Source organism: Anarhichas minor, unplaced genomic scaffold, assembly GCF_050575085.1.
Source record: "Anarhichas minor isolate MPS153535 unplaced genomic scaffold, ASM5057508v1 ptg000062l, whole genome shotgun sequence".
NCBI classification, from domain to species: Eukaryota; Metazoa; Chordata; class Actinopteri; order Perciformes; family Anarhichadidae; genus Anarhichas; species Anarhichas minor.
Genome location: NW_027466508.1, coordinates 9915601 through 9939318, shown reverse-complemented (window position 1 = coordinate 9939318; position 23718 = coordinate 9915601). Strand labels below are relative to the sequence as shown.

The window sequence follows — 23718 nt, the reverse complement described above, 5'->3', positions numbered from 1 at the left end:
CATCATTAGTTATTGAAACGCAGATATAATGCACATAAATGTGTATATTTTTTTAAATGACACACTGACGAGACCAGAGATGGAAAAAGATTTGAGCATTTCACAAATTTATTTATTTTCTGACACGTAAATCACATGTTGTTCAATGTACTCTGCATGCATTTTCATCCGGCTTGGATATGAAAATATGAAAACAGGGGAAAGTTCAAACAGAACTAGTGTTTGCGAGCTATTTGTGAGTTTGTTTGTGCCAGCATTGCAAGGAGTGATTATATGTGTGTATGAATGCTGATTCTATTCTGAAACTTAAAGCTGCAAATCTACTTTCAGATGGTGGACATGTGTAGGGCCAGATTTAGCTACACACCTGCTATTGGAATAAAAGTAACACAGGCCACAGGACTATTTTTGGCCCCTCTTTAACAAGTTCCTCTTATAGTTGTGTCCTAGTGAGTGTGTGTGAGGGGGAGAGGGTGAGGACGGTGAAATAGACTGATACAGGGGGAGATGGAGGGGAGGGGGCTCGGGGGGTCAGATGGTACCACTTGTGAGACAGCTGAAGTGAACACACACACTGACAGCGCTCAGCCAAACGGGCAGAAAATTGCACCACTGAAGTTACGATGTGCATCATATGCTGCAGGCGTGGTGTCGAATTAGAGTCTATTGTGTGCCTTACTTATATTTAATCTTAACCACACACTTCTCTATCAGTAGGAAATAAGTGCTTCTGCCCACATCACGCCCACAGATCTGTCAGATGCCCCCCCCCCCCCCAGGCCTCTCCAAAACTACTGACCCAATTCACGTTGTCTCTTCCTTCTGCCTGTTCATCTGCAGTGCTGAATGGGAGCAGCCACTCTCCTACATCGCTGAACGGTGCTCCGTCCACTCCCAACGGCTTCAGTAATGGGCCGGCAATGTCGTCGACGGCCTCGCTTTCCAACCAGCAGCTCCCGCCAGCTTGTGGTGCCCGGCAACTCTGCAAACTGAAGCGCTTCCTGACCACGCTGCAGCAGTTTGGCAACGACATATCGCCTGAGATTGGGGAGAGAGTGCGCAGCCTTGTGCTGGGGCTGGTGGTAAGTTGTGATTATATTGAATTATTGCAATGGGTCTTTACAACAACACTACTCTACATCCATTCATTCATCCCGACGTTCTTCAACTTTGGATCTATGTATTATACCTGATGATAGTTAATTCATGTGATGCAGAGCATTTTACATATTGGAAATGTGTCTTGTACAACAGAAAGTCACTCGAAGTCACGAAAGTAAAAGTTTTTTATATTGCGCACAACAAAATGTGCCCGCAACGTGATCTTGTTCTTATGCGATACAAGGTACAAACAAGATAATAAAAAGATTTTAAAAACCTCATCTTTCAGGACTTCATAAGAGAGTGTTATGAAAAGTGTTTCTCTAAGCGACTCTTTGTCTAACTCCCTGTTGTCTTGGCAGAACTCCACTCTCACCATCGAAGAGTTTCACTCCAAACTTCACGAGGCCACCAACTTCCCTCTGAGGCCGTTTGTCATTCCCTTCCTGAAGGTAAATACTTGTGCACAGATTTTATGGAAACTCAAGCCCGATGTCTTCAATAGACACGCTCAAAGCTCACCGCTGCTGTCTATATGGCCGGTGTTCAGGACTGTGTGTGTGTGTGTGCTGACACTGCATGTATACCTTTCCTATGTGCTCCTTCCCTATCTGCCTCCAAGCAGAAAGGGTTCACTGAGAGGCGCAGAGGGAAACCTTGTTTTGATTGAAAACGTATAGGTGTAGACTGTGATACTGTGTTAACTGTGCTTGGAGTACTATGTAGAAAATAGTTGGATGTGCTTGTGAATGGCCGTTAAAAGTGTTGTGTGTGAGTGTGTCAGACCTACTGGAGAGCAATGATCCTCCACATCTGGGACATTGCAGCAATGGCTGTGTTATGTCAACTGGACAGGTCTGAGAGAGCTAATTGACAGCACTGACACTCACACACACACACTCACACACACACACACACACAATATACACATCAGCTCACCCTGGAGAGAGAGAAATAGAGAGACACTTGGCAGAGGAAGGTGTCAAGGGCCTTGTCTTATCTCATCCTGTCTCTTCATCTATTACTTTCTTTTTATTCTCACCCTAATCTGCCATTATTTCACTCTCACCCCATCCATCTATTATTCCACCATGAGTCTCAAGATCACTTCTTGTCCACTTAACACCCTTTACATTTACATCAGCTCAATAAATCTATTACCTTCCTGCAACCGTTTATTGTATTCCTAATCCGGAGATGTCTGTCTTCCCTCTCTTTACCACTGAAGGCAAACCTGCCCCTGCTGCAGAGAGAGTTGCTCCACTGTGCCAGGTTGGCCAAGCAGACTCCAGCCCAGTATCTGGCCCAACACGAGCAGCTTCTCCTGGACGCCAATGCTAGTTCGCCCCTCGACTCCTCTGAGATCATGCTGGAGATGAATGAGCACGGCAAGAGAAGGACCCCTGACAGGTAGCACAACTCCACAATAACACAAGAAAACACATACATAAACACATATACATAGGCGGACTCTTTCTCTCTCACACACTCACACACACAGACACACACAAAGACACTGTTATATATGAATTATTTCAGGGTATTTCAGAATGCCAAGTGACAGGAGGAGGCCATAAATCCTCTGTACAGGAGGCGGAAGTCTGGTCAGCCCCGATGCCAGGCTGGATCTGCCAGCTGTCTGAGAGGGAGGGGGGAGATAAATGCACTGTAGGAGAAGAAAGAGAGTGTCTGAGAAGCAAACGAGAGAGAGAGAGAGAGACACGCAGAAGAGAAGACAGAGTGAAGTACAGTAAATGTCCTCAGTACAACAAAGACAGACAGAAAGACCAACAGTGAGCTATGCCTTGCAATTGTCCCACATTTCTCCCCAGTGCTTTGCTTTATTCACCGAGTTAAGAAGATAACACAAGACATTATTAGCTGGCATTTCCATTTTTTTTTTTTTCTACTTCTCTTACTGGCACTGTCTTTCTTTTCTGATAAGTTCTGCACCTGTCTCTGTCTCTGTCTCTGTCTCCCTCTTTGCTGTTGCCTGACCTGCGGGCTCCCAGCAGCTGTCCATATGTCAGGGATGTGTCCAGATGGTGATGTGCTGACCGTAACACTGAGCACATCCTGAGTGGGGTGTGGGGAGGTGGGCGGTGGTGGTTTAGATGGGACTAGGGGTTGGAGCTGTGCAATCCCACTGTAATCCGCACACCTCCGCCTCCTGACCTGTGGCTTATGCACAGCAGGAGAGGCTCGGTGGAGGAGGGGGAGGGTGGTTCAGGCTGGGGCAGGGCCTACATCACACCAGCTTTTCCTCTGAGTTGTCAGATACAAGAGTCAGGGATGTGTACGAGTATAGCAGACATACACAAATATACACATGGACAACGGAGCACACACACACACACACACACACAAACACATAAACACATAAACACGCCATCTACATTGGGCAGCGTTGTATTTATTCGCCTCTGATCCCGGGGATAATAAAAAAGTGATTTGCATCGGAATGCCTGGCTATTGCCATCCAGCTAAACAGATTAATATCAACACTCCCATTTAAACTGTCCAGATGGCTTGAAACAGCCTCTCACACACACACACACACACACACACACATACACACACCCTCACTAAAAGTACACAGACACAAATGAGTTTCACTGAACATCTGCCAAACACGGAGTTCAGCCCACATTGCCCCTTAAGCCCGAGAGCAGGGTGGGAGGGAGAAATACTTGCAATCTAAGAGTCGGCTGAGGGATATTCAGATTAAGAGTTTGAGACGCATGGTGTACAGTTGGACTTGGCTTTGTTTCATACATATGGCGTACAGCTGTGCAAAAGCTTTGGCGGAGCACTGCCTTACTGTAACTGAACAACAAGCAGCTCTCAGCAGGGATACGTGTGTGTGTGTGTGCGTGTGTGTGTGTGTGTGTGTGTGTGTGTGCTTGCATACACCATGTGGGAATTGTTTAAAAAACAAGTTTGTGCTAGATACTCTACAAGCAGGTATAGTCCACAATACTAAATGCTGTAAATTTTGAAAATAAATTGATATGACAGTTTATGGCAAACACTAACACAACCAATCAGACTTCATGAAAGTCTTTTCTTTGACATATTTTTACTGAGGACAATTTTTGCCCCTTGATCTGATTTCAAGGGCATTCCGGTCTTTGCTTGGGCATGTTTTCCTGAACTATGAAGTCATACACTATCATTGCATATTTAGCCTGCAGTCATCGCACAGTTTCACATTACTCATTGTGGTCTGGCAAGGCCATAGACTAGCTGGAGAAAGATGAAGTAGCCAGCACAAAAGTTATTTCTCTCTCTTCAGACATTAATATGGTGTCAAAAAATCTGTTTCTCAATAAAACTGAGGTGAGAAATGAGCCATTTAGTGCTAATGAGGGTAGTCGTGTTAGCATCAACACAATTTTTGAGTGATCCAGAGTTCATTTGAAGCAGCTGAATTGATTCTTGGTTTGACATTTGTGGAATAATGGTACATGTGGTAGTAGGAAACAGAGCTTAAGAGATGCAGTCTGTGCAGGGGTATTGCATATTGGCAAATAAACACCACCTTTTACAACAAAGATCTGTTTTGTTGTAGATCATAATATACCACATAACATCCCACTGTGCTGCAGGCCTTAGTCTGTGATTAAACAGTTCAACTTTAACTCCATGTTTTTAAATTCTGGATGTTTAATGTATTTATTAACAAAGTAGTTTGCTCTGGGTCTACTTTTTCAAACTGTATTCTAATAACTGCGTAGTGCTGACATTATCTACTGCCTGCTGCCTTCATTTTCTTAAATATATCAGAGTCGTATAAGCTCCTACAAACTGCTCATTATAATCGCAACATTAAATAGTATCATGGTAAGCCATGATGCCATATACTATATAATATCACTGAGTGTTTTAACATAATGTTTGAACCAACTCCCCTGTCCTCCTCTACAGGACCAAAGACAGCTCAGAGAGAGATGGGTTGCACCCGGAGCACATGTCTAAGAGGCCGTGCACCATCAGCCCCAGTCAACGCTTCAGCCCCAGCACGGGTCTTCCTGCTCACCCGCCACCCAACGGCCTCCCCACACATCCTCCCAACGGCCTCCCCACACACCCTCCCAACGGCCTGCCCCACCCACCCAACCCCCAAGTGGGACCCCAACATTATCGCTTAGAAGACATGGCCCTGGCACACCAATACAGAGACGCTTACAGACACAATGAACACCGCGACGCCCGGGACCGGCTCCGGCAGACAGGTAGGACGGCTGCATTCACATTGTCAGATAAATCCATAGGTCTCCAGTTCTCAGTTACATGGTCAGTCTATGGGCTGGTGTATATGTAAGTGGGCTGTCTGTAGAGAACAAAGGCCAGTTGTCAGTCCAGTGTGATAATCCTTGTGGCAGTGCGTCTATATAAAGACCACATCCATACATGCCTATACGCTACTACAACTGTGGCAACCATATATGCCTTCCTTCTGCTTTCCCAAAAGGAAAGAGATGAATTCTTAGCCAAGTTGTCTTACTGATTAGATATGAGGTAATAGAATAGGCACATGACATGCTTTTTCGTTTGAAATTACACAACTAACTTGCTGATTTTACAAATTACAATACAATAAAACAATAACAAAGTAGAGGAGAAGAGGAAAAAGTCCATTGCACACACCACAAGAAATTAATGAACTGTCATCCACCCCAACACAAATATGGGCACACACACACACACTCTGTTACTAATTGTAAGTGTTTGAAAATAGAAACATTTTCAGTATTATATTTACTTGTTAGTATTCGGTATGACAGTCAGGACTGGGTTCAGAGTTAGAAATTCTTCCAGTTCCCCTTGCTCAAACAATGACATAGTTAGGTATCCACCCTGCAATGGAGTGTTTTGCTGCTTAGAGGCAGTAATACAGAATTGTGTGCAGAATCTCACCCATGTGTTTGTCTTTTAGCTGTGCATGGAGCGCGCCAAGAGGAGGTGATTGACCATCGTCTTACAGATCGAGAGTGGGCAGAGGAATGGAAGCACCTAGATAATGTACGTATCAACATGGTAGCCGAGGTTAATGCTGACCACCTCTAATTCATAAATATCGTGGAGCAGTGGGAAATAAAGCAGGTGATTTAAGTTAACTTTAGTGGGACGGGAACTGTTGACACCCCATCAGAGTGTGCAGTTGACGGACATTGTTAGAGTGGTGAATTAACAAGAAACAGACACCTATCTGGCTTCCTGGCACCCAACTCCATGAAGACAAAATCACATTCACTAGACACACAGACATGCACAGACAGACACGCATACACAGAAACAGGGCCCCAGATGGAGCTCAGGACCCAGCAGAGCGCAGCTCCAGCTGGGGAGAGCAGCTGAGACAAGAGCTGCAGTCATGGAGAGAACCGGCCAGGCCTGGACCCCTGCCAAATTAGAAACACTTCACTGGAATAAATATAGCGAACTCAGAGGGGAGGGAGGGATAGAGGAAAGACGGCAGAGACAGAGAGAGGGAAAGATGAATGAGAATAATGATATGGATTGAATGTCAACCATGCTAAACCCATTTAGCAGGCCGAGCCGACTCTGGAAACACAGGACACCGTGGAAAAAAGTGACACTGTTTACAACAGAGGTGTGTGTGTGTGGGGGGGGGGGGGGGGGGGGAGAAAAGAGTGGAAATCTGTTGAGTTGGCAGGGACCGGAGCAGAAGGGTGGAAGGAATTGGGTTAACTTTTTCATCAGCAGCCCAGCTGTTACATTATCGCTGTTGTAATGCTCTTAGACATTGAAATTCACTGACAAGCACACAATCCATGAGCAAAACAGGCCGAGACAGAAACACAGAGTCGCACGCTAACAGGCATGTCTTTTTATGTTTTTGAAATTTTTTTTATGGATTTATCAAGTTTGGTTAATTTAAAAAAAAAAACTCTACTACCGTGTTGTGGAGATGATCGAGTTTAATTTTGTATTCGTTTTGTGGGGACCTGTCCTGGTCATGTGTTTCGGTCGTAGGGATTTATATTTTCAACTAAATGGAGCACTGTTGAATTTCTCCTGTTGATTCATCACTAAGTTTTAACTCATCCTCAATCCTGTCCCATTGCAGCTCCTGAACTGCATCATGGACATGGTGGAGAAGACGCGCCGCTCTCTGACAGTGCTGCGCCGCTGCCAGGAGGCTGACCGGGAGGAAATGAATCACTGGATTCGGCGCTATAGCGACGTGGAGGAGATGAAAAAAGGTGGGAGCAACGGACAGCACTGCCTTCCTCCTCCTCCTCTTCCTCCTCCTACTCCTCACCACAACTCCTCCTCCAACACAGCAAGCAGCAGCGAGTCACTGCCCGTAGGAACTTCCTCGGCTGCTGAAAGGCAGACAGGCAGACAGACAGGTAGACAAACACAAAACAAAACACTCACAGCAAGGTAGGGCTTATTTGAAATGTGTAAAATGCCTTAATCTATCAATTTAGACACAAAAAGTCACTTAAATTATCACATTTTTCTGCAAATGTACAAATATAAACTCATTCGGTGAGGCAATACAAATCTGGTTGCAACATCCTGGATCTTTAACCAACTGATTGCACCCTTATGCTGCCAGCATGCTCATTCATAATTTACATTTGTATTCACGTCTAACTCCCGTATTCTCATTCCTTCCCAGAAATGGTAGAAAAAGTTGATGACAGCTTATTTAATGATGTTGCCACAAATATAGTGTGTATTGGTCCCAAAAATAGAAGTGGAAACTTCTAGGATGTGTGTTTGAGCAGATCAAAGGTCTATGTGTGTGTGTGTGTGTGTGTGTGTGTGTGTGTGTGTGTGTGTGTGTGTGTGTGTGTGTGTGTGTGTGTGTGTGTGTGTGTGTGTGTGTGTGTAATTGAGACTGAATGTGTGCCTGCTTGTGTGTTTCAGAGATCCACAGAGACTTCTTACACAGGCCTCCCTCAGGATACCTGCCAGAAGAAATCTGGAGGAAAGCTGGTAAGAGCCAAGCATCCCCTTCTCTTTATTGTCTTCATGACTGATCCCACACGGACTAACAAAACACACACAGTCACCGTCATCAGTCTTTCACGGCCCTCACCGTGGCCACAGAGACAGACGGAGCAGAGGCCTTACAGCCGTATAGGTCCATCAGGGCAGAGGCTTGGAGGCCCTCTGTGTCATTAGGGCTAAATGCCCTCCATCTGTCACCACTATGAAAAGCCACTGCAGTTACAGCTGCAGTGAAAATGCAGTCACCTGGCCCAAAGTGGGCCGCAGCAGCACACCACAGATTAGAGTTTACTGGTCTCCATTGACCTGAGAAACACAGACAGTCCCAAGTTTTTGTACTTTTTTTTATTGTGTTCATTTCTTTAGCCTCATGCACAGTATACTAATGTATTACTGAAGTAAATCAAACGCAGACATTTAGATATACAGACAAAATAATCTTGACCATGGTTATTATTTTTGGCTCAGTTTGAGGCCAAAGGGAAGCAGGCGGGAGTGTTGCATTGCATGGGCCTTCTTGTACACTGCATGTTAGATAGAGCCCATCCCAGGAGTCATCTGGCTCAGCCCTTGTTCCTCCCCAGTCCCAGCACTATTATGTTGCAGTCGTACTCCAATACCCTGCGGAGGAAATATACCGGCTGCTGCTGTCGGCAAAATACTGTGCTGCATTTTCACCAGCAGAAAAAGCTCTTTTAATTGCAGTTGTTTTTCATACAGGTACTACAAGCATCCCGCTCTCCCCAGCGCTAAAGCACCTCCAAAACAGACAGGGTGAGTAACATATCTCACTCTCCATCTCACCTTGGTGTGTGTGTGTGTGTGTGTGTGTGTTTGTGTATATGTGGGCATGTGTCACCTCTATCTCAGCAGCCAGGTAGTCTGCCTAATGTAGCTGCAGCACCTCTTGCTTTTAATTAAAACCAGACACGTATTCTCTGGTCTGGTTCAGGTTGAGAGACTGCAGTGCCTTTGAAAAATAAGATCTGAAGTGTGAAAAAGCAGGCAGAAATAACACGTCTCAGGGACTTGCCAAATCCCTGTGGAATTAAAACGTTAATATTGCTGTCCCCGTGTTTTCCATTAAGAGCTAATTGCCCCAGCATCTGCTATGCAGTCTCCTTGATAAGAATTAATTAAATTTGCAAACTAATCTTAGTGGTGCATGCATTAGGCCAGATAATTGAGAAGCTCGGGATAATGCAGATAGTGTTTTGCAACGAAGAGAAGAAAGAGGAGGAGGAGGAGGGGTATAAGAAAAAAAAAAAGGAGCAGAAATGAAATGAAGGATAAAGGTAGAGAGGGAATGATGGAATGAAGGAAGCCATTGAGACATGTCTGAGGGCGACTGTATGTTGACGGGATTGACAGAATATTAACTTTTCAGCATAGGAATCAAGCTCAGACATACATGCACACGCAGCCATGCGCACATACACAGCAAAGTGTTGGATCAGGCTCCCTCCACCGCCTATCTTTTAGCACAGTAGTTTGAAACAAGTGGAGTGGAGCGGCAAGGAAGAGTGACAGTTATTTATGAGTTCCCACTCAAACAAACACTGACTGGAGGAAATAGGGAGCAGTGGCGAGAACCTCCTACTTGGTTGGCCTAACACACCTGGATAGCTATTTGTATGTGTGTCATTTGTGTCTTAGTGTGTCAACCATGCACATCTGGAGAAGGTGGAGCAGGAGGGTGAAAAGTAATTTCATCTTTAAAAGTGTTGCTGTCTCTGATTGCTGAAGAAATTGACATTTTAGGTGAATTTATGTATTGTGATCACAAGATACCACGTTAGCATTATATTCATAGATGTTTTTATATTTGGAAACCTGTTTCTCAGGTGTATAAAGCCCTACAGGAAAGCATGCACTATACATATGTTGTGCACCGTGAGGCCAATAATGAAAGATGGCAAAATGTAATCACTTCTGCCTCTTACTGAGAGGAGACTGCGGGAAGTTTCTATTTTTTGACTGCCATCTGGTAGAGAGTCTACACACCTGCCTGTTGTAAAAACACAGTCTCTTCACTCATACAGTTTGTGCTTTTGCTGGAAAAACAAAAGGCCCCTTGATAAAAATCGACATCGTAGGAAGCCCTGCAGTGGGGATACGGATGCCGACCAGTGGGGAAATTATTCTCTTTTCACTGTGAAATCCGTCTTACGAATTGTATTTAAATTATTCTTATGACAAGATGACAATCATGCAAACAGGGAATCCCAGGATGTTGTTTGAACAGCCAAGTTAGAGACAAAACTTTGGAGACATCTGTTGTTGTCAGCACTGGAAATGATTGTGGCCAGACGTGTTTGAATTAATTATTGAAGTCTGCTGTTTCCCTTTTCTGGCAGAAAGTTTTAAATCTTGGATGATGTACATCTGTTCGCTGAGATACAACAAGATGGCAGCTTAAAGAGCCTCAAAGGATGACAGAGCAGGCAGGATGGGACGATGGGCGTTTGCACTAACACCTCTCTCTCTTTTTTTCTTTAGAGGAGGCAGTGAATGAGGTTAAGCGACAGGCAATGTCAGAGCTGCAGAAGGCGGTGTCAGACGCTGAGCGGAAAGCCCATGAGATGATTTCAGCCGAACGCTCTAAAATGGAGAGGGCGCTGGCCGAGGCCAAGAGGCAAGCCTCTGAGGACGCACTAACAGTAATCAACCAGCAGGAGGACTCCAGTGAAGTGAGTATCACAGACCCCCCAACCACATTTACCTTAATTCTCCTCTCACTTGTTCTCTAATACATCACTCTGTCTCTCGCTCATTAACGCTCTTTTGCCCTTCACTTTGTTCCCCTTATCTTCCAAGTTACCCTGCAATGTGTAATCCATACAGCTTGCTGCTGTTGGTTTGGTGCTGCACCATGTTGTCGTCATTATTAGTAGATGCAGTCCAGTTGTCTGTGTAAATAAAAGCAGACGGACCCAGATGGTTGGAGCAGAGTGCCAGGCTGAGGTCATTACTGAGCAGTTGACCACCACCTGCTGGTAACACAAACCAGGACCAGGACTTAAAGCCTTCAAATCAAATCCTTGTGCAAAGAATAAAAAATATATGATCAGGCTAAGATTTTACAATACTTATGTTAGGTTTAAACATATATTTATGTGAGGAAGAGAAAACTTTCCTGGGACAAAAAAGAGACTTATTTTTATCAACCCACTCTCTCCCCACTGTCTCAACAGAGCTGCTGGAACTGTGGGAGGAAAGCCAGTGAGACGTGCAGCGGCTGCAACACGGCTCGCTACTGCGGCTCCTTCTGCCAACACAAAGACTGGGAGAAGCACCACCATGTCTGTGGTCAAGGCCTGCAGGGGATGCCAGGGGGCAGCAGTGTCCCTCTAGGCCCCCCCACCTCCTCCTTAGCGTCCTCCAGTGCGCCCCCCACCCACTCGGAGAGCACTCCTCCAGGAGCCTTGTCCTTGGCCGGCCAGAGCAGCATTGCGGGAGGGGCTGGCAGCGGCAGTGGAAGTGTCTCTGCCAGCCCCAAGGAGAGCAGTTCCAGCAGTGCCTCTCGCTCCACAACTCCAGCTACCCCCGCCCTACTGGATGCCACCTCTCGTTGACGTCGGACCCTTGTCCCTTCCCTGCATACTGATGCGACAGTGCCCACACTCCACACAGAACCAAACTGAGGAAGTTCATTGCACGCCGCTCTCTTTCCTCCTCCCCTATTTCAGTCCTTATTTCCCTCTTATCCTAAGCTCTTCTGAAAATCGTCTCACTACCTGATGATAGACTGACTCAACTGGTCACCTCCCCCCAAAAACACTTTTTCTGTTTTTGTCTCTTTTACAACCACAGCCACAAATACAAAGATTCCAGCCTGGGGTTCAGTGTAGTGGAAAGCATGAAAAGTGTCTTCTATCTCTGTGTTCAGTCACAGAAACATATCACATGTGTTTTGCTGAAAACATGAGCTTTGACTTGAAGATGCGGCTAAGATGTGTCCTCAGTAATGTAAGCACGTTAAATATTGTCTGCATGAGGACACAAGACAAGGGCTGTGGTAGGAAACAGTGATGGTGGGGGGGGGGGGGGGGGGGGGGGGGGGGAGGGGGGACTAGGGACTAGGCTGATTAACACTTGTATTGGATTTCCCTTTAATTTAGCACCAATGAGAGTGTAGTACTCAGCCCTTAGATGTGCACTACCTGTGCAAACAGTTCACTGATGTGGCACTTATTCTACAGTGTCCTAATGGACACAGGCAAGGACAAAATACCTTTTTTCAAATGGATGAGGGAAGGGAAAAAACCTGTGATGCGATTAATTCCTCAGAAACACAGCTTAGTATTTATTAAATGTTTCTTTCTGGCTTTAAGGGAAATTAAAGAAAAGTCCAAATATTCTAAATAAAGAATAGTAGTGATGATGATGCTGATGATGATAATAATGATATGAAAATGAATTAATTTTAAACTGCTAACTACCTTGCTAGCGAGCCAAGAAAATCTACACCGGACTCACCTCTCTGCACCATTGTGAACCCAAATGAATTCAAAGATGAATGAAAAATAACATGATCCAAACCTTTGTATTACACTGCCAAAGTGAGTAAGTAAGCGATAAGGAGAAGCACTCATCTTATAACCAAACGCAAAGCAACATCACCTCCTCAGCAGATAAGCCAGCCCTGAGAGGACCAGGCTGCAGAGAAGCTGCAGAACGGGACCCAGAGATAGTCAGACGTTTAAAAGAAGAAAAAGAAAAAAAAACTGTGACCTGCTTTGATCTGCAGCTGTCTCCTGTAGTCTGGACAAAACTACAGCAGTTCCTCAGTGATGGCCCAGACTAGTGAATAAGGACAATGCTGTGAACTTGCCTACAAGAAGGACTTCATGAAATGGATGGAAACCCTGCCACAGTGTGATTTTTCTTTGTTTTGTAAATGGTACCAGAGAGGAATAAAGAGGAAAGTAAAAGCTACACAGCCTCAAAGGAGATGAAGATACATAAATGGCAAAGGAGCTGCCAAAAACCTCAAAGGAAGCTTGAAAACATTGTCCAAGAAGGCATTGTATACTATGACTTATGAGAAGATTGTAAGTCTTTTTTTTCTTTTTTCTTTTTAAGCTCCACAACAAGGAGATATTTCAAGGATTTGGTGTTACCTTTACATTCACTCCCTCTTTTTCCAAAGCATGATAAACAGATAAAAAGGAGCCTAGTGAAGGGCGGTGTAGACTTGGTTCTCTCTTTCTACCTCCCCTCACCCCACACCTCCCTTCTACTGCTCTTCCCCCAACGACTTGACTCAAGTCTGCCCCTAACCCCCGCCTGCTTCGAACAGAGCCGCTGAGCAGTCTCGTGGGAAGGGTTCGGAACCTGCTTGTAGATATTGTTCCTCTTTCAAATTTCGATAATGTCTCTTGTCGCTGATGTCCACATGTGCTGCCCTTGTGTATATCCAGAAAGATGGACTTTGTTTTGGTTTTGTTTCCTTTCATTTTCCTCCTATAAGTTTGGGCTGAGCAGTGAGGTCAGACCAAGCAGGACACTCGCTTATGAGAGGAAGCCCAGCATTGTACTTATTGTTTGATTTGTTGTATCTATATTAATGAGATGAAACCCCTCTTGTAGAATATTTTGTATAGCTCGCATTGTAAGACAGTGAGAGGACAGAGGTGCAATATGAAGAGAATTCAGCTACTGAATGGAGCCTCAACTGCCCATAGGGTGTCATATAATATAGATACATATAAATATATTTAAAGTAACATCAGTAACTTAATGTGAATGTACATAGTATTTAAAGAGGTCCAAAAATGTGTTTGCCAAATAACAGAAACCTTTAAAGTTTAATGTCCAGATTATGATTTTTTCACAGCACATTTATTTCTCAAATTCATCAATCTTTTTTTTTTCTCTCACACAAGTTAATCAGTTTAAATTTTTACTCAAATCAAAGTGTCATGTGACCCTGAGCGGAGGAGACTGTTGGTAGTGGAGGTAAAGTGGCTTCATACAATGCATGTAGCTGAAAATGGATGAAAACAGATCAAAGGTGGATGGACACTACAGGACTTCTGAATTAATGTATTAATTAATTAATTAGGCCTTAATTTACAATATTTGAAAATCCACATTGTATAACACCAAGCAAATATATTTATGTTTCACTTTAATCTTCTTAATTTGAATGCGATGGTGCAATTGGGACCCAAAGCTGTGTCGTGTGCTTCATTCACCCCAGGTCAGTTTACATCCTGCAGGAGGGGACTCAACAGTGTGTAGTAACAAAAAAAATCCCAAATATGTTCAAAGGTTTGAAAAAACAAAAGAGGAAAAGGTCGTGGCTCAGTTTCAAATTTAGATCATTCACAACATATTTAAGAATTGTCAAACTTGATATATCATGTCAAGTGCTCTGTTTCTGCCACTGCAGTGACCCTCTCTCTCTCTTGGTCCTCATCAACGTGTGTGTGTGTGTGTGTGTGTGTGTGTGTGTGTGTGTGTGTGTGTGTGTGTGAGGTTAGGAGTATTTGTTTCCCCCAAGGTACATGGCAAGCCATTACTGTAGGATTAAGTGATATGCCAGTGTTAAGCTGAAGCAAACCTAAAAGCTCATTTTGATACCCAATCTTTGCAATGTTGCTTTTTTAACAGATTACTGTTTATTTGTAAAGATGCAGGTTGAGCATAAATTGAATATCTATTTCCAGGCCAAGAGAGTAGTGTCACCTCTTCAGGTTTTTTCCCCCCCAGCCTTTCCCACATGCTCCAGCATTATGCTCGCCTCTGCTAAACACATGAATACTAAACAGTGTTCAGGCCTTTACTTAAAGCAACAGAGGGCCTGAAGCCGACATGCTACAAATTTAATTTTGATCACTTTAAACGCTACAATGTTGGCCTCATACGCACTTCGACCAAACTTGGGAAAAAAATAGGTAACTTTCTTTTTGCCGATAGTGGCATAGGAAACATGTTCATCAACAGATGGATGAAGTGAACCATTTTATTTGGACTACCTGAGACACAATTCAAATGGGATAAGCTACGAGGTACCCTTGCCTCTGTGTGTAACATGTATGTATGTGTGTTATGATCATTGTGATATGGTGTTGACCTCAGCCTTTTTGTGTCATTTCCTCTTTTCCCTCTGATGTCCAGCTCCTCCACTACTACCCCAGACCATCGTTCACACTATAGCTACCTCCTGCGACCATACAGCTAACCACCAGGAGAGGTTGTCCTGGACTTAGAAAAGCTGGGCTGAGAGCAGACATGGTGGCGCACATTCAAACATGATCACATGATTCTGTCTGAAAATGATAAAAACTAAATTGTTGAAAGGGATTGCCATTACTACTGATGTTAAACAGTATCTATTCTAACCAGACCTCAGCTGTTTGATCCATAGGTTTGATCACATCCCACTAACCAAACTGATACTGCCGGAATTTAGTAGTAGGTACACATACTGTACAGTCAAACTTGCATACTACCAAACTCAACACAGAATCAACCATGACATGTCATTTGTTGTCCAAAACCAATAAAAGCACAGACCAAAGTACTCTATTGCCATAATAGGCTTTGACACAGTGTGTATTGACAGACCAGAAATAATAAGGTTAGAGCTCCACTACACCAGTTAACCAAAGTGTCTGAAATACACACAATCAGGGCACAAGAGAGTGAAAAGCATGTTTAATGAACTGGCTGAGTTTCAAATGTGTAGAATTTTTATTCAAGCAATCAAAGCGCTTGTTGTCTACATATTGAATACTGCTTCTGTAAAAGTAATAGAAGCATCCTCTTAGAAAAGCCTACTGATTGCCTGTTCTTACAGTTAGAAAGCCTTGCAGAGATAAAAAAAAAAAAATGAATGGATGGTGTGTGTGTTTGTGTGCGTGTGACTGGTGGTGTGTGTGCTTTTGTAAAAAAAAAAAAAGAAGATAAAATCATACCTTTTTCTTCTTGTCTCTGTACAAACTACTTGAAACTTTCAGAGCTTTAATGAAACATCCCAGACAGACTTTAGTGGCAGATTGATTCACAATATGTAGCAACAGCTTTGTGCAGTAAAATACCATGTTTGCGCACACTATCCGCATCGAAACAACATCATAATGACAGTTCCATTCAACTCTTTAATGCTTTACGTGTGTCTCCTTGTCTGCAAGTAAGCCCTCAGATAAACACAAAGCCAAACCCACTAGACCACTTATAAATGACCAAAATACAACCAAAAGCTACAACTTTCTCTTCAGATTTCACTTTGGTTAAGGTTTTTGTGCTATGTCGCGGCATTAGATAACTTCAACATGGTTGATTGTGTGGGACATGAGTCTGTACAGGACAGATCCAACTGTCCCTCACTGAAATTCTCCCTCCTGATTTCATTGGACAGGACACAAAAGACCATGTTCTGTTACGCTGGGTGCAAGCTTCACTAAGGCACGAAACAAATGATGTTTGTGCCGAGGTGTCATATACTTTTCTCTGTGAAGATATCATAGATGGCAAACGCATAAGGGCTCTGCTGTTGTGAATATCATCCAAGGGGTCTCCGAACACTTTACATCAGCCACTTTTCTGTTTGTTTAACTATGTACATGATATGGGCAAGACGCATGTTTAGAAAAGGCAAATATTAGCAGGTTGGCATTTGTCGCTCCCTACCCCAACCAGTAACTCTACCAATGAAATGTCAAGGATCATCCGATGTGATGGTGACACGTCCTTCCTGTGAAACAGGCATTGATGAACTAGCTACAGTAGAAAGCTAAAGTGGCAAACAGTGGATACAGCACTTGTTTTCTCCAAAGCCATGGCTCAGGATGGTCCTGTTTTTACCTTTACATAAATTGAAAAAAGGTTTATGTTTTTTTTATGTGTAGGGAAGCATTCTATACTGTATTGTGCAATACATTATTACAGAAAAAAACATGTTTCTGTAGGAAAGGTTGGCGCTTTGAAGATCTTTCTCCTTTTGTTTTATTTCCCTCGTCAAGAAGGTCCTGTTGCCGTTTTTAGATGAAGTTAACTGTGCCAGAAGAATTAAATTCTGATTTGTATTTATTTCTTGCATGCTTTCCTCCCTGTTGCTAATACCGCTCTTTAACTGTTCGCTCTGTTGGATGTGTGAAGCTGTAAAACATTCTAATTCAGGTTATTGTCTGTGTTGAACAATGTAACTGTGTAATTAAAACATGAAATTAAGTATTCATCACTCTTGTTGATTTTCTTCTTTAAGTGCAGTCTTATTCTGAGACTACATCCCCAGAACAGGAAAATGATCCATTGTTATAGAATAATAACTCACACAAACGTATTATGCAAACTTCATTCCCTCATCAGAAATACGATAACAGCAGATCTAAACAACATATTGAAAAAAGATATTGCAACAGGCCCATACACTTCAAAACATTACTAAATATACCACACATACAAATCACAAACAAGCTCACTCCACTGTCACAAGTATTTACAATTTAAGAGATGCTTCAAAACATATATTCATGTATGTCAAGCGAGTTCACACATTTTATAAAATGTAATCATCCATTGAACATTCTAGCCAGGTTATTTAATCTGCCCGTTAAATCAATCATTACAGACTCAAAAGTTTGTTCAGACTGATGTTTTAAATTCTAGTGGAGATCCCAAAGTTTCCATTGATGCCAAATATGTCAGACTGAATTTAGAGAAATTTGTAGAAAATGTCAAGAATATTTCCACTTGATGGGATAATGTAGCCATACAACTGTTGTGTTATGAGTGATGATTCACTCAGTACAAGCATCATATAGCCTCAATGAACAACTGAACAGATATTGTCAGACAGAAGCGAATTCTTCCATCCCTAAAACTGGGGAAATGGATGGGTGAATAAACGCTGCTCAGTGATAAAGTAACCTAACTCGTTTCCTATTTCTTCTGGTTTCAAATTTTACATTTCACAATGTTTTTAATGACCAGATGACACTCAAGGATTACTACAACACGCATTATGCCTTTTAGAAATATCCTGTAATTTTAGTCAAACACCACTAAATCAATCAAAGATATTCAGTTTTATTTTTGAAGAATGATACCATTTATTGTAAACGAATGTAGATCTCAGGATTTATCAGTTGTCATTTGACTAGCTATAAATCGTGGGGGTGAGGAGGGGGGAGGGATGGGTACCAGGGGCAGAGAGGGGGGAGGGCCCCTTGTTGATGCGCCAATGGGAGGAAGACATCGCCCAGCGTCTTTCTCACGTGCCACTGTCAATCAATCCAGCGCGTCATGGGTCTCATTCACAGGTGATATCTATTAGCTATTACCTCATATGCTGTCAGGTGTCGCGTCCACCGGCCAACCGTTTCCTTCCTGTGGGAGATATTTTGTGTTGCGGTGGTTTTGGCAAGCTGCAGTCCGCTTTGCAGATGCCATGTTTGAGCAGTGAGCATGGCGGAAAATCATCTGGAGTACGGCTACCTGGAGGGCGAGTCCATCGGGGAGCGTTTCGCCGAGGACCCGGTGGGTATGATCGTTTAAAGTGAATGGAAAAGGCTGCCGCCACGTTTGTTTGTCTGCGCGCACGTAACATTACAGTAGTGCGGGGGGAGAAACGAGGACTGTGACGTTGGACAAGCAAGCGCAGACCCAAGCTATGCTATGTGGTGTCGTTATTTCACTGATAAACGTGGTGTGCAAAGAACGACCTCAGTGAGCCACATCCCGTAACGGTATGACACGCTGGGCGACTTGGAGACAACCCGGTGCACAGCATGGCCTGGTTGAAGTATTGGAACACTGTGTGGTTCTAAATTGTGGTTATTGCACTCAAGTTACTGATGGTGAAACCTTCGTTCCCGTATAGATACTGTCCTGAAACCTCAAGCCAGCTTCTTATTTTGTTTTAATAAATTATTTAAGAAGATTGAATAAATCCATTTGGTGTTTTCATAACGTATAAACATCCACAATTTAGTAATTTGGCAATGCAAATGCTGTCCATTCTGGTCATTTCATTTTCTCATATACAAATAATACTTTGGTTTCATTGTAAACCAGAAATTAAAGGTAAAATATCAGTCTGAGTCTTATTACAATCTATACCAATTTGGGTGACAAATGAGAGGAAAATAAAGTCTACAATACATAAGATGTTGGGCCACCAGAACGACTTTAAGGCTCCTCGTCATAGGCCTCCCCACATCTTTTGAGGTAACACTGCTCATCTGAAACATATTCCCTTTTTATGTGTTTTGATGCTACAGTGTTATATAATTTCCATTCCCAAATCAGTGTATGCCCGGTGTGGAAGCATCTTTATCTATTCTGTTTCAGCACTTATTTATTCAGGCTTTTAGGTACTCATTTATGCCCTTTTTAATTTGTCCCCAATCTGGTTTTCAGTGTCAGTGTCAGTTCTCGGTATAAGCCACAGTGACTTCAATGTTGTGATTCCTTGCCCAGGAGCTGGCGGCCATCAAGGCCAGAGTTCAGGAGATGGAGATGGCAGAAGAGTCGGAGAGACTGAGGGAAGAGGAGGAGAGGTTTGATGCGGTAGACATGCAGCACCTGACCAGCAGCCCTCGGCTTGGTGAGACTGCACGTGCGTTTTATCCGCCTCGTGGTTTGTTACTGTGTCACATTGGTGGACAGCTAAACACCGATTATGCATTTGGGAAGCCTCGACAGCGTAGCCAGGTGCGTGTAGCATCGCAGCCTCCAGGCAGGTGAGGTAGCTGCATCCTTCACCATCTGGCTAACACCTGGGACGCTTCACTGTGGTCACAACAGTGTTCACATGTGCCTCATCACTGCCCAATGAGACGAAGCGGTGAGCTCCAGAGAACCAGAAGGGTCCTCCTCCTGCCTGTGGCTATTTTCTGCCTGTGTGCGTCTCCTCGTCTCTTTCACTTTCCACTTCCTCCCTTTTGGTTCCTCCTCAGAACAGAGATGTAATCAGAGGGGAGCCATAGTCTGAGATATGTTTTAACAAAGATGATACAAGAGATATGTTGGTGGAATAATCATTGTTAATGTCACCTGGAGTGAGTCCCCGTGTAGGTGGTATTTACTTTATATTGCATGCACAAGAACAGTATATACAGATTGTTTTCCTCCACAGGACCTTTCTACAATATGACTCCTGAAGAGAGAATAGATGCAGACAACAGATCCGTCTATGTGGGAAATGTAAGACTTTGTCTTTTCCTCATACTGAGCATATTTCTTTTCACATTCCTGATCTGACACACTGTTGAACAAATCCCAGGTAGACTATGGAGCTACTGCAGACGAGCTGGAGATCCATTTCAACGGCTGTGGTCCTGTCAACAGAGTTACCATCCTGTGTGACAGGTTCTCCGGCCATCCCAAGGGGTGGGTGCAGCTCGTGCATACAGTTTATATATTCTGCCTGACACTGTTTGACCACAGAATACAACTCTTTGGCCATCCATTTTTTTTCTCTTTACTTTTCACAGCTTTGCTTACATTGAATTCTCTGATCGAGACTCTGTGCAGAGTGCTATTGGTCTGCATGAGACCTTGTTCAGAGGAAGAGTCCTTAAGGTGAGGAGCGTTGCACTACATGAAAACCCTCAAACTAGTTGACTACTCTCAACTATGAGTCAAATGTCAGAGGTGCCATACGGCCTACAGTACCACTGACATGGGAGTTTAGGATAGATGGATGGATGGAAGGTATGGGCATGTGTTTGATTTGATATGGGGAAGGATATGTTTTTTTGTTTTTTTTACTTTGATTGGGTATAACTTGAGCTCTACCATACTGTTTATAACCTGCAATTCAACACTTCCTCGTAATGTGATACCTCCTTATCCCTCCTGTTGAATTGAGAAATGCCATTTGGTCCTATTTACTGTAACCTCACTCAAAAGGTCATGTAATTTGGGCCCCAATTAATTTTCACTCTAGTAATGTTACCTTTTTTAAAGCGAACCAGTCAAAGTACCCGTTAAGTTAACATTTTCCTCGCTTTCTTTCTCTGCATCAAGATTATCATTAAGGAAATGCCATGTTTGCTATTCAACAAACACGGATCATTCTTCCTAAACGGTACACCAAAAAAAAGGTGTTCTTTGGCTTGCAGGTAATGCCCAAGAGGACCAATATGCCAGGTATCAGCACCACAGACAGGGGAGGACACAGAGGTGGCCACACCAGAGGCCGAGGCCGTGGTTACCGTCCACCTCGATACCAGAGCAGCTCTCGAGGTAGGTTCCGGTACCAGTCGATCAGGCCACAACACCAAACCCCCCACCCTTACTACGGAGGCCCCTCAGTGGGGAAGAGACAGTGGGGACACATGGACTACCAGGAACAGATGCCGAAACGTTACCCGTGTCTTCTTCTCATCACCCCACCGTCGGAGGAGTTGGGGGCGGGGGCGAGTGGACAGCACTACCCTCAACAGCGCTAGCACTACCCACAGCATACATACTAAAGTGGGCGAATAGAACTGATTATTTTAAAGAAGTGTTTCCAGGCATTTCTGAGTTGAGCATCGTCTGAGATGCCAGAATGGACAGAAGAGATGACTTCCTAAGTTGCTTCAAGAGATGTGAAGGATGAAGACTAAGGCCAAAGGTGTTGCATTATAAGCTTATGTTGCTGTGAATGCATGGGGCAATCCTCAAATTGTTATGCAGTTGCATCTCTTACTGTTTTTACAAACTGATGCGAATGTATTGTGTTGCTGCCTGCAATGTCTTGTATAAATCCTTCCTATGTATAACTTACAAGTTCTTTGCTATGTAAGTGAATAAATAAAAGACAATGATCCATTGTGCAGCAACAATTAAGCTTTATTACTTGCACATTTCATTAATCAAGGCAACATGTAAACAATAGGATTAGGGGGGGGTTCTGTACAGTGGAGGCCCAGAAGATGGGGTGGAAGAAAAGTCAGCCAGTTTGCACCATCATTCCAGATACGATGCCATCGAAGGCCCTGGAGGAACATTTGTCAACAATTAAAACACTGCAAGATTTGGAAAATGTCTGATACAAATCCTTTTGAATATCAAGTAAAGCATAAACTCACTTGGACTGAATGGTGTCCCCGGGATTGTGGAATGGGTTGCACATTACATCGGTGAAAGAGTTGTGTAATTTTCTGAACATCTGGGGGGGGGGGGGGGGGGGGGGGAAAACAAGCAAATTGTGTTGTCATTGCGCATCGGGCATTGAAAATGTGATGTAAAAATTCTGCACTAGTGTCATAACCAACTAAATCGTTGACAAAACTGTAGTTCCATTCTGGAAAAGCTTACATTCAGCCATCGGATCATTACAGTGAAACACATTGTGAGAGTGAGAACTGGTACTGTTCATAAAATGTATGCTGAGGCAAAGTGAGACTAGGTTTAATTCAACACTTGCGCCTATGCTGTGTAACTAGATCAACAGTTTGTAGATACTTGAACAATTCCAATGTGACACTGAGAGAAGTATACCTGCAGAGCTGTATACCTGCAGAGCTGTATTTGATTAGTACACATGCAACAATAGGACCAATCGTAGGCTTAACTTACACTTCTAATTTCATTGTCCCGTAATGATGTGTTTGACGAGTCCACAACGATGACAAACTTCACCTTGGAGTTGGTTACATACCCATATCTAGTTCACCAGTCAAGGATAATCGGTTTCCCCTGTAAGAGACTATTTACACTATGTGCAGAGATTCCATTTCTCTTTTTAGAATACGCTTTAATAAGTATCAGACTTTACATCCAGACATAAACCATCCTACAACAATAGGAGACATGTCTATATCTAACAATTTCAGACTCTTTCTTGATGAGTAGAGGTGTGTGTATTTAAGTTCAGATTTAATAAAGATGTGGCAATCAAAAGATAATACACCGTAAAACAGTCTAAACCCTTTGAAAGATGCATTCTCTAATTAAAAGATAAATCAGGCGCTTGGATTACTTCTCTCGTGGGATTTTCCTAACCTTTAACCTTTTTAAAGAAACCAAGGATACACTTTGTAGTCTTCAGTGGGATAGAGCAGACCCAGGTACAGCTCTCTCTGGTCTCCCAAAGATTTGCCCGCTGCTGAGATCTTCTCCTCCACCACATCCAGAGAGGTGTGCACGGTGTAGTGAAACTTCAGCTCATTTTGAGTGGGCAGACTGCGGATGTACAGCGGGTAGTTCTGGGAAAGGACACACACAACGACGAGCCCTTTAAAAGCATCACATTTTCACCACTTGCAGCAAATTGTAACCGCAGCCAAGAATGCTAATGTTGTTAGCTCTCTAACGCTAGCCGTTGAAGTGTTTCAACCTAATGGACCTTCAGGCACACAGAGAACGCTGACATTTGCTTCGAGATAATCATAAGAAGAGGGAAAACTTGTTTCAACATTAAAAACAGGCCACCGATAAACCTGGGGCATTTAACGACGGCAATCATTACCTCTTTTGCGATCACTGCTATGCACACCGCCATGTTGGTGTTCCTCCTCTGAGCTGTCAGACGCTGTCACGTGACACGCTGCATTCAAACGCTGTTGGACAAGTGGCAACAAAGACGAATCACGACTGTTTTTTAAGCCATGTATTACTCATAAAAAGTATTATTTGTCAGTATGTGGTACTTTAATTGACCAAAAGTATTTGCAAACATATATC

The 23718-nt window shown here is 43.4% G+C and overlaps 3 protein-coding genes across 6 annotated transcripts in view; 2 read left to right on the top strand and 1 right to left on the bottom strand.

Moving 5' to 3' along the window:
- Window positions 1-17278, top strand: part of cbfa2t3 (CBFA2/RUNX1 partner transcriptional co-repressor 3) — a 41266-nt gene extending 23988 nt beyond the window's left edge. For 2 of the 3 annotated variants that reach the window (XM_076077621.1, XM_076077622.1), the window contains exons 3-12: window positions 841-1082; window positions 1464-1553; window positions 2330-2511; window positions 5029-5336; window positions 6041-6126; window positions 7196-7481; window positions 8008-8076; window positions 8812-8865; window positions 10591-10781; window positions 11286-17278. In XM_076077621.1, the coding sequence (XP_075933736.1) occupies window positions 841-1082; window positions 1464-1553; window positions 2330-2511; window positions 5029-5336; window positions 6041-6126; window positions 7196-7481; window positions 8008-8076; window positions 8812-8865; window positions 10591-10781; window positions 11286-11666 (1889 nt within the window). In that variant the 3' untranslated portion in view covers window positions 11667-17278. Of the gene's footprint in view, window positions 1-840; window positions 1083-1463; window positions 1554-2329; window positions 2512-5028; window positions 5337-6040; window positions 6127-7195; window positions 7482-8007; window positions 8077-8811; window positions 8866-10590; window positions 10782-10908; window positions 11088-11285 lie in introns of all 3 variants that reach the window. The other variant, XR_012947599.1, reaches the window with a different exon arrangement.
- Window positions 17279-18308: 1030 nt separating this feature from the next.
- On the top strand, window positions 18309-21875 carry pabpn1l (PABPN1 like, cytoplasmic). 2 transcript variants are annotated; one of them, XM_076077625.1, is made up of 6 exons: window positions 18309-18579; window positions 19522-19648; window positions 20180-20247; window positions 20327-20433; window positions 20538-20625; window positions 21168-21875. In XM_076077625.1, the coding sequence occupies exons 1-6, from the start codon at window positions 18508-18510 to the stop codon at window positions 21495-21497; spliced, it is 792 nt and encodes a 263-aa protein (XP_075933740.1). In that variant the 5' UTR covers window positions 18309-18507; the 3' UTR covers window positions 21498-21875. The 2 variants fall into 2 exon arrangements, with proteins under 2 accessions (XP_075933740.1, XP_075933739.1); XM_076077624.1 differs by having other exon boundaries at window positions 19522-19660.
- Window positions 21862-23600, bottom strand: trappc2l (trafficking protein particle complex subunit 2L). The gene is made up of 5 exons (XM_076077626.1): window positions 23504-23600; window positions 23068-23240; window positions 22612-22699; window positions 22122-22201; window positions 21862-22028 (listed from the first exon to the last, which is right to left on the bottom strand). The coding sequence occupies exons 1-5, from the start codon at window positions 23534-23536 to the stop codon at window positions 21983-21985; spliced, it is 420 nt and encodes a 139-aa protein (XP_075933741.1). The 5' UTR covers window positions 23537-23600; the 3' UTR covers window positions 21862-21982.
- Between the last annotated feature and the right edge of the window lie 118 nt (window positions 23601-23718).

Coding starts and splice junctions, on each gene's coding strand:
- pabpn1l (XM_076077624.1), top strand. CDS start 18,508: ATGGCGGAAAATCATCTGGAGTACGGCTACCTGGAGGGCGAGTCCATC. Junction 20,248..20,326: donor GATCCGTCTATGTGGGAAAT/GTAAGACTTTGT, acceptor AACAAATCCCAG/GTAGACTATGGAGCTACTGC. Junction 20,434..20,537: donor TTCTCCGGCCATCCCAAGGG/GTGGGTGCAGCT, acceptor TACTTTTCACAG/CTTTGCTTACATTGAATTCT.
- trappc2l (XM_076077626.1), bottom strand. CDS start 23,536: ATGGCGGTGTGCATAGCAGTGATCGCAAAAGAG. Junction 23,241..23,503: donor TAGCAGTGATCGCAAAAGAG/GTAATGATTGCC, acceptor GTCCTTTCCCAG/AACTACCCGCTGTACATCCG. Junction 22,029..22,121: donor GGGGACACCATTCAGTCCAA/GTGAGTTTATGC, acceptor ATGTTCCTCCAG/GGCCTTCGATGGCATCGTAT.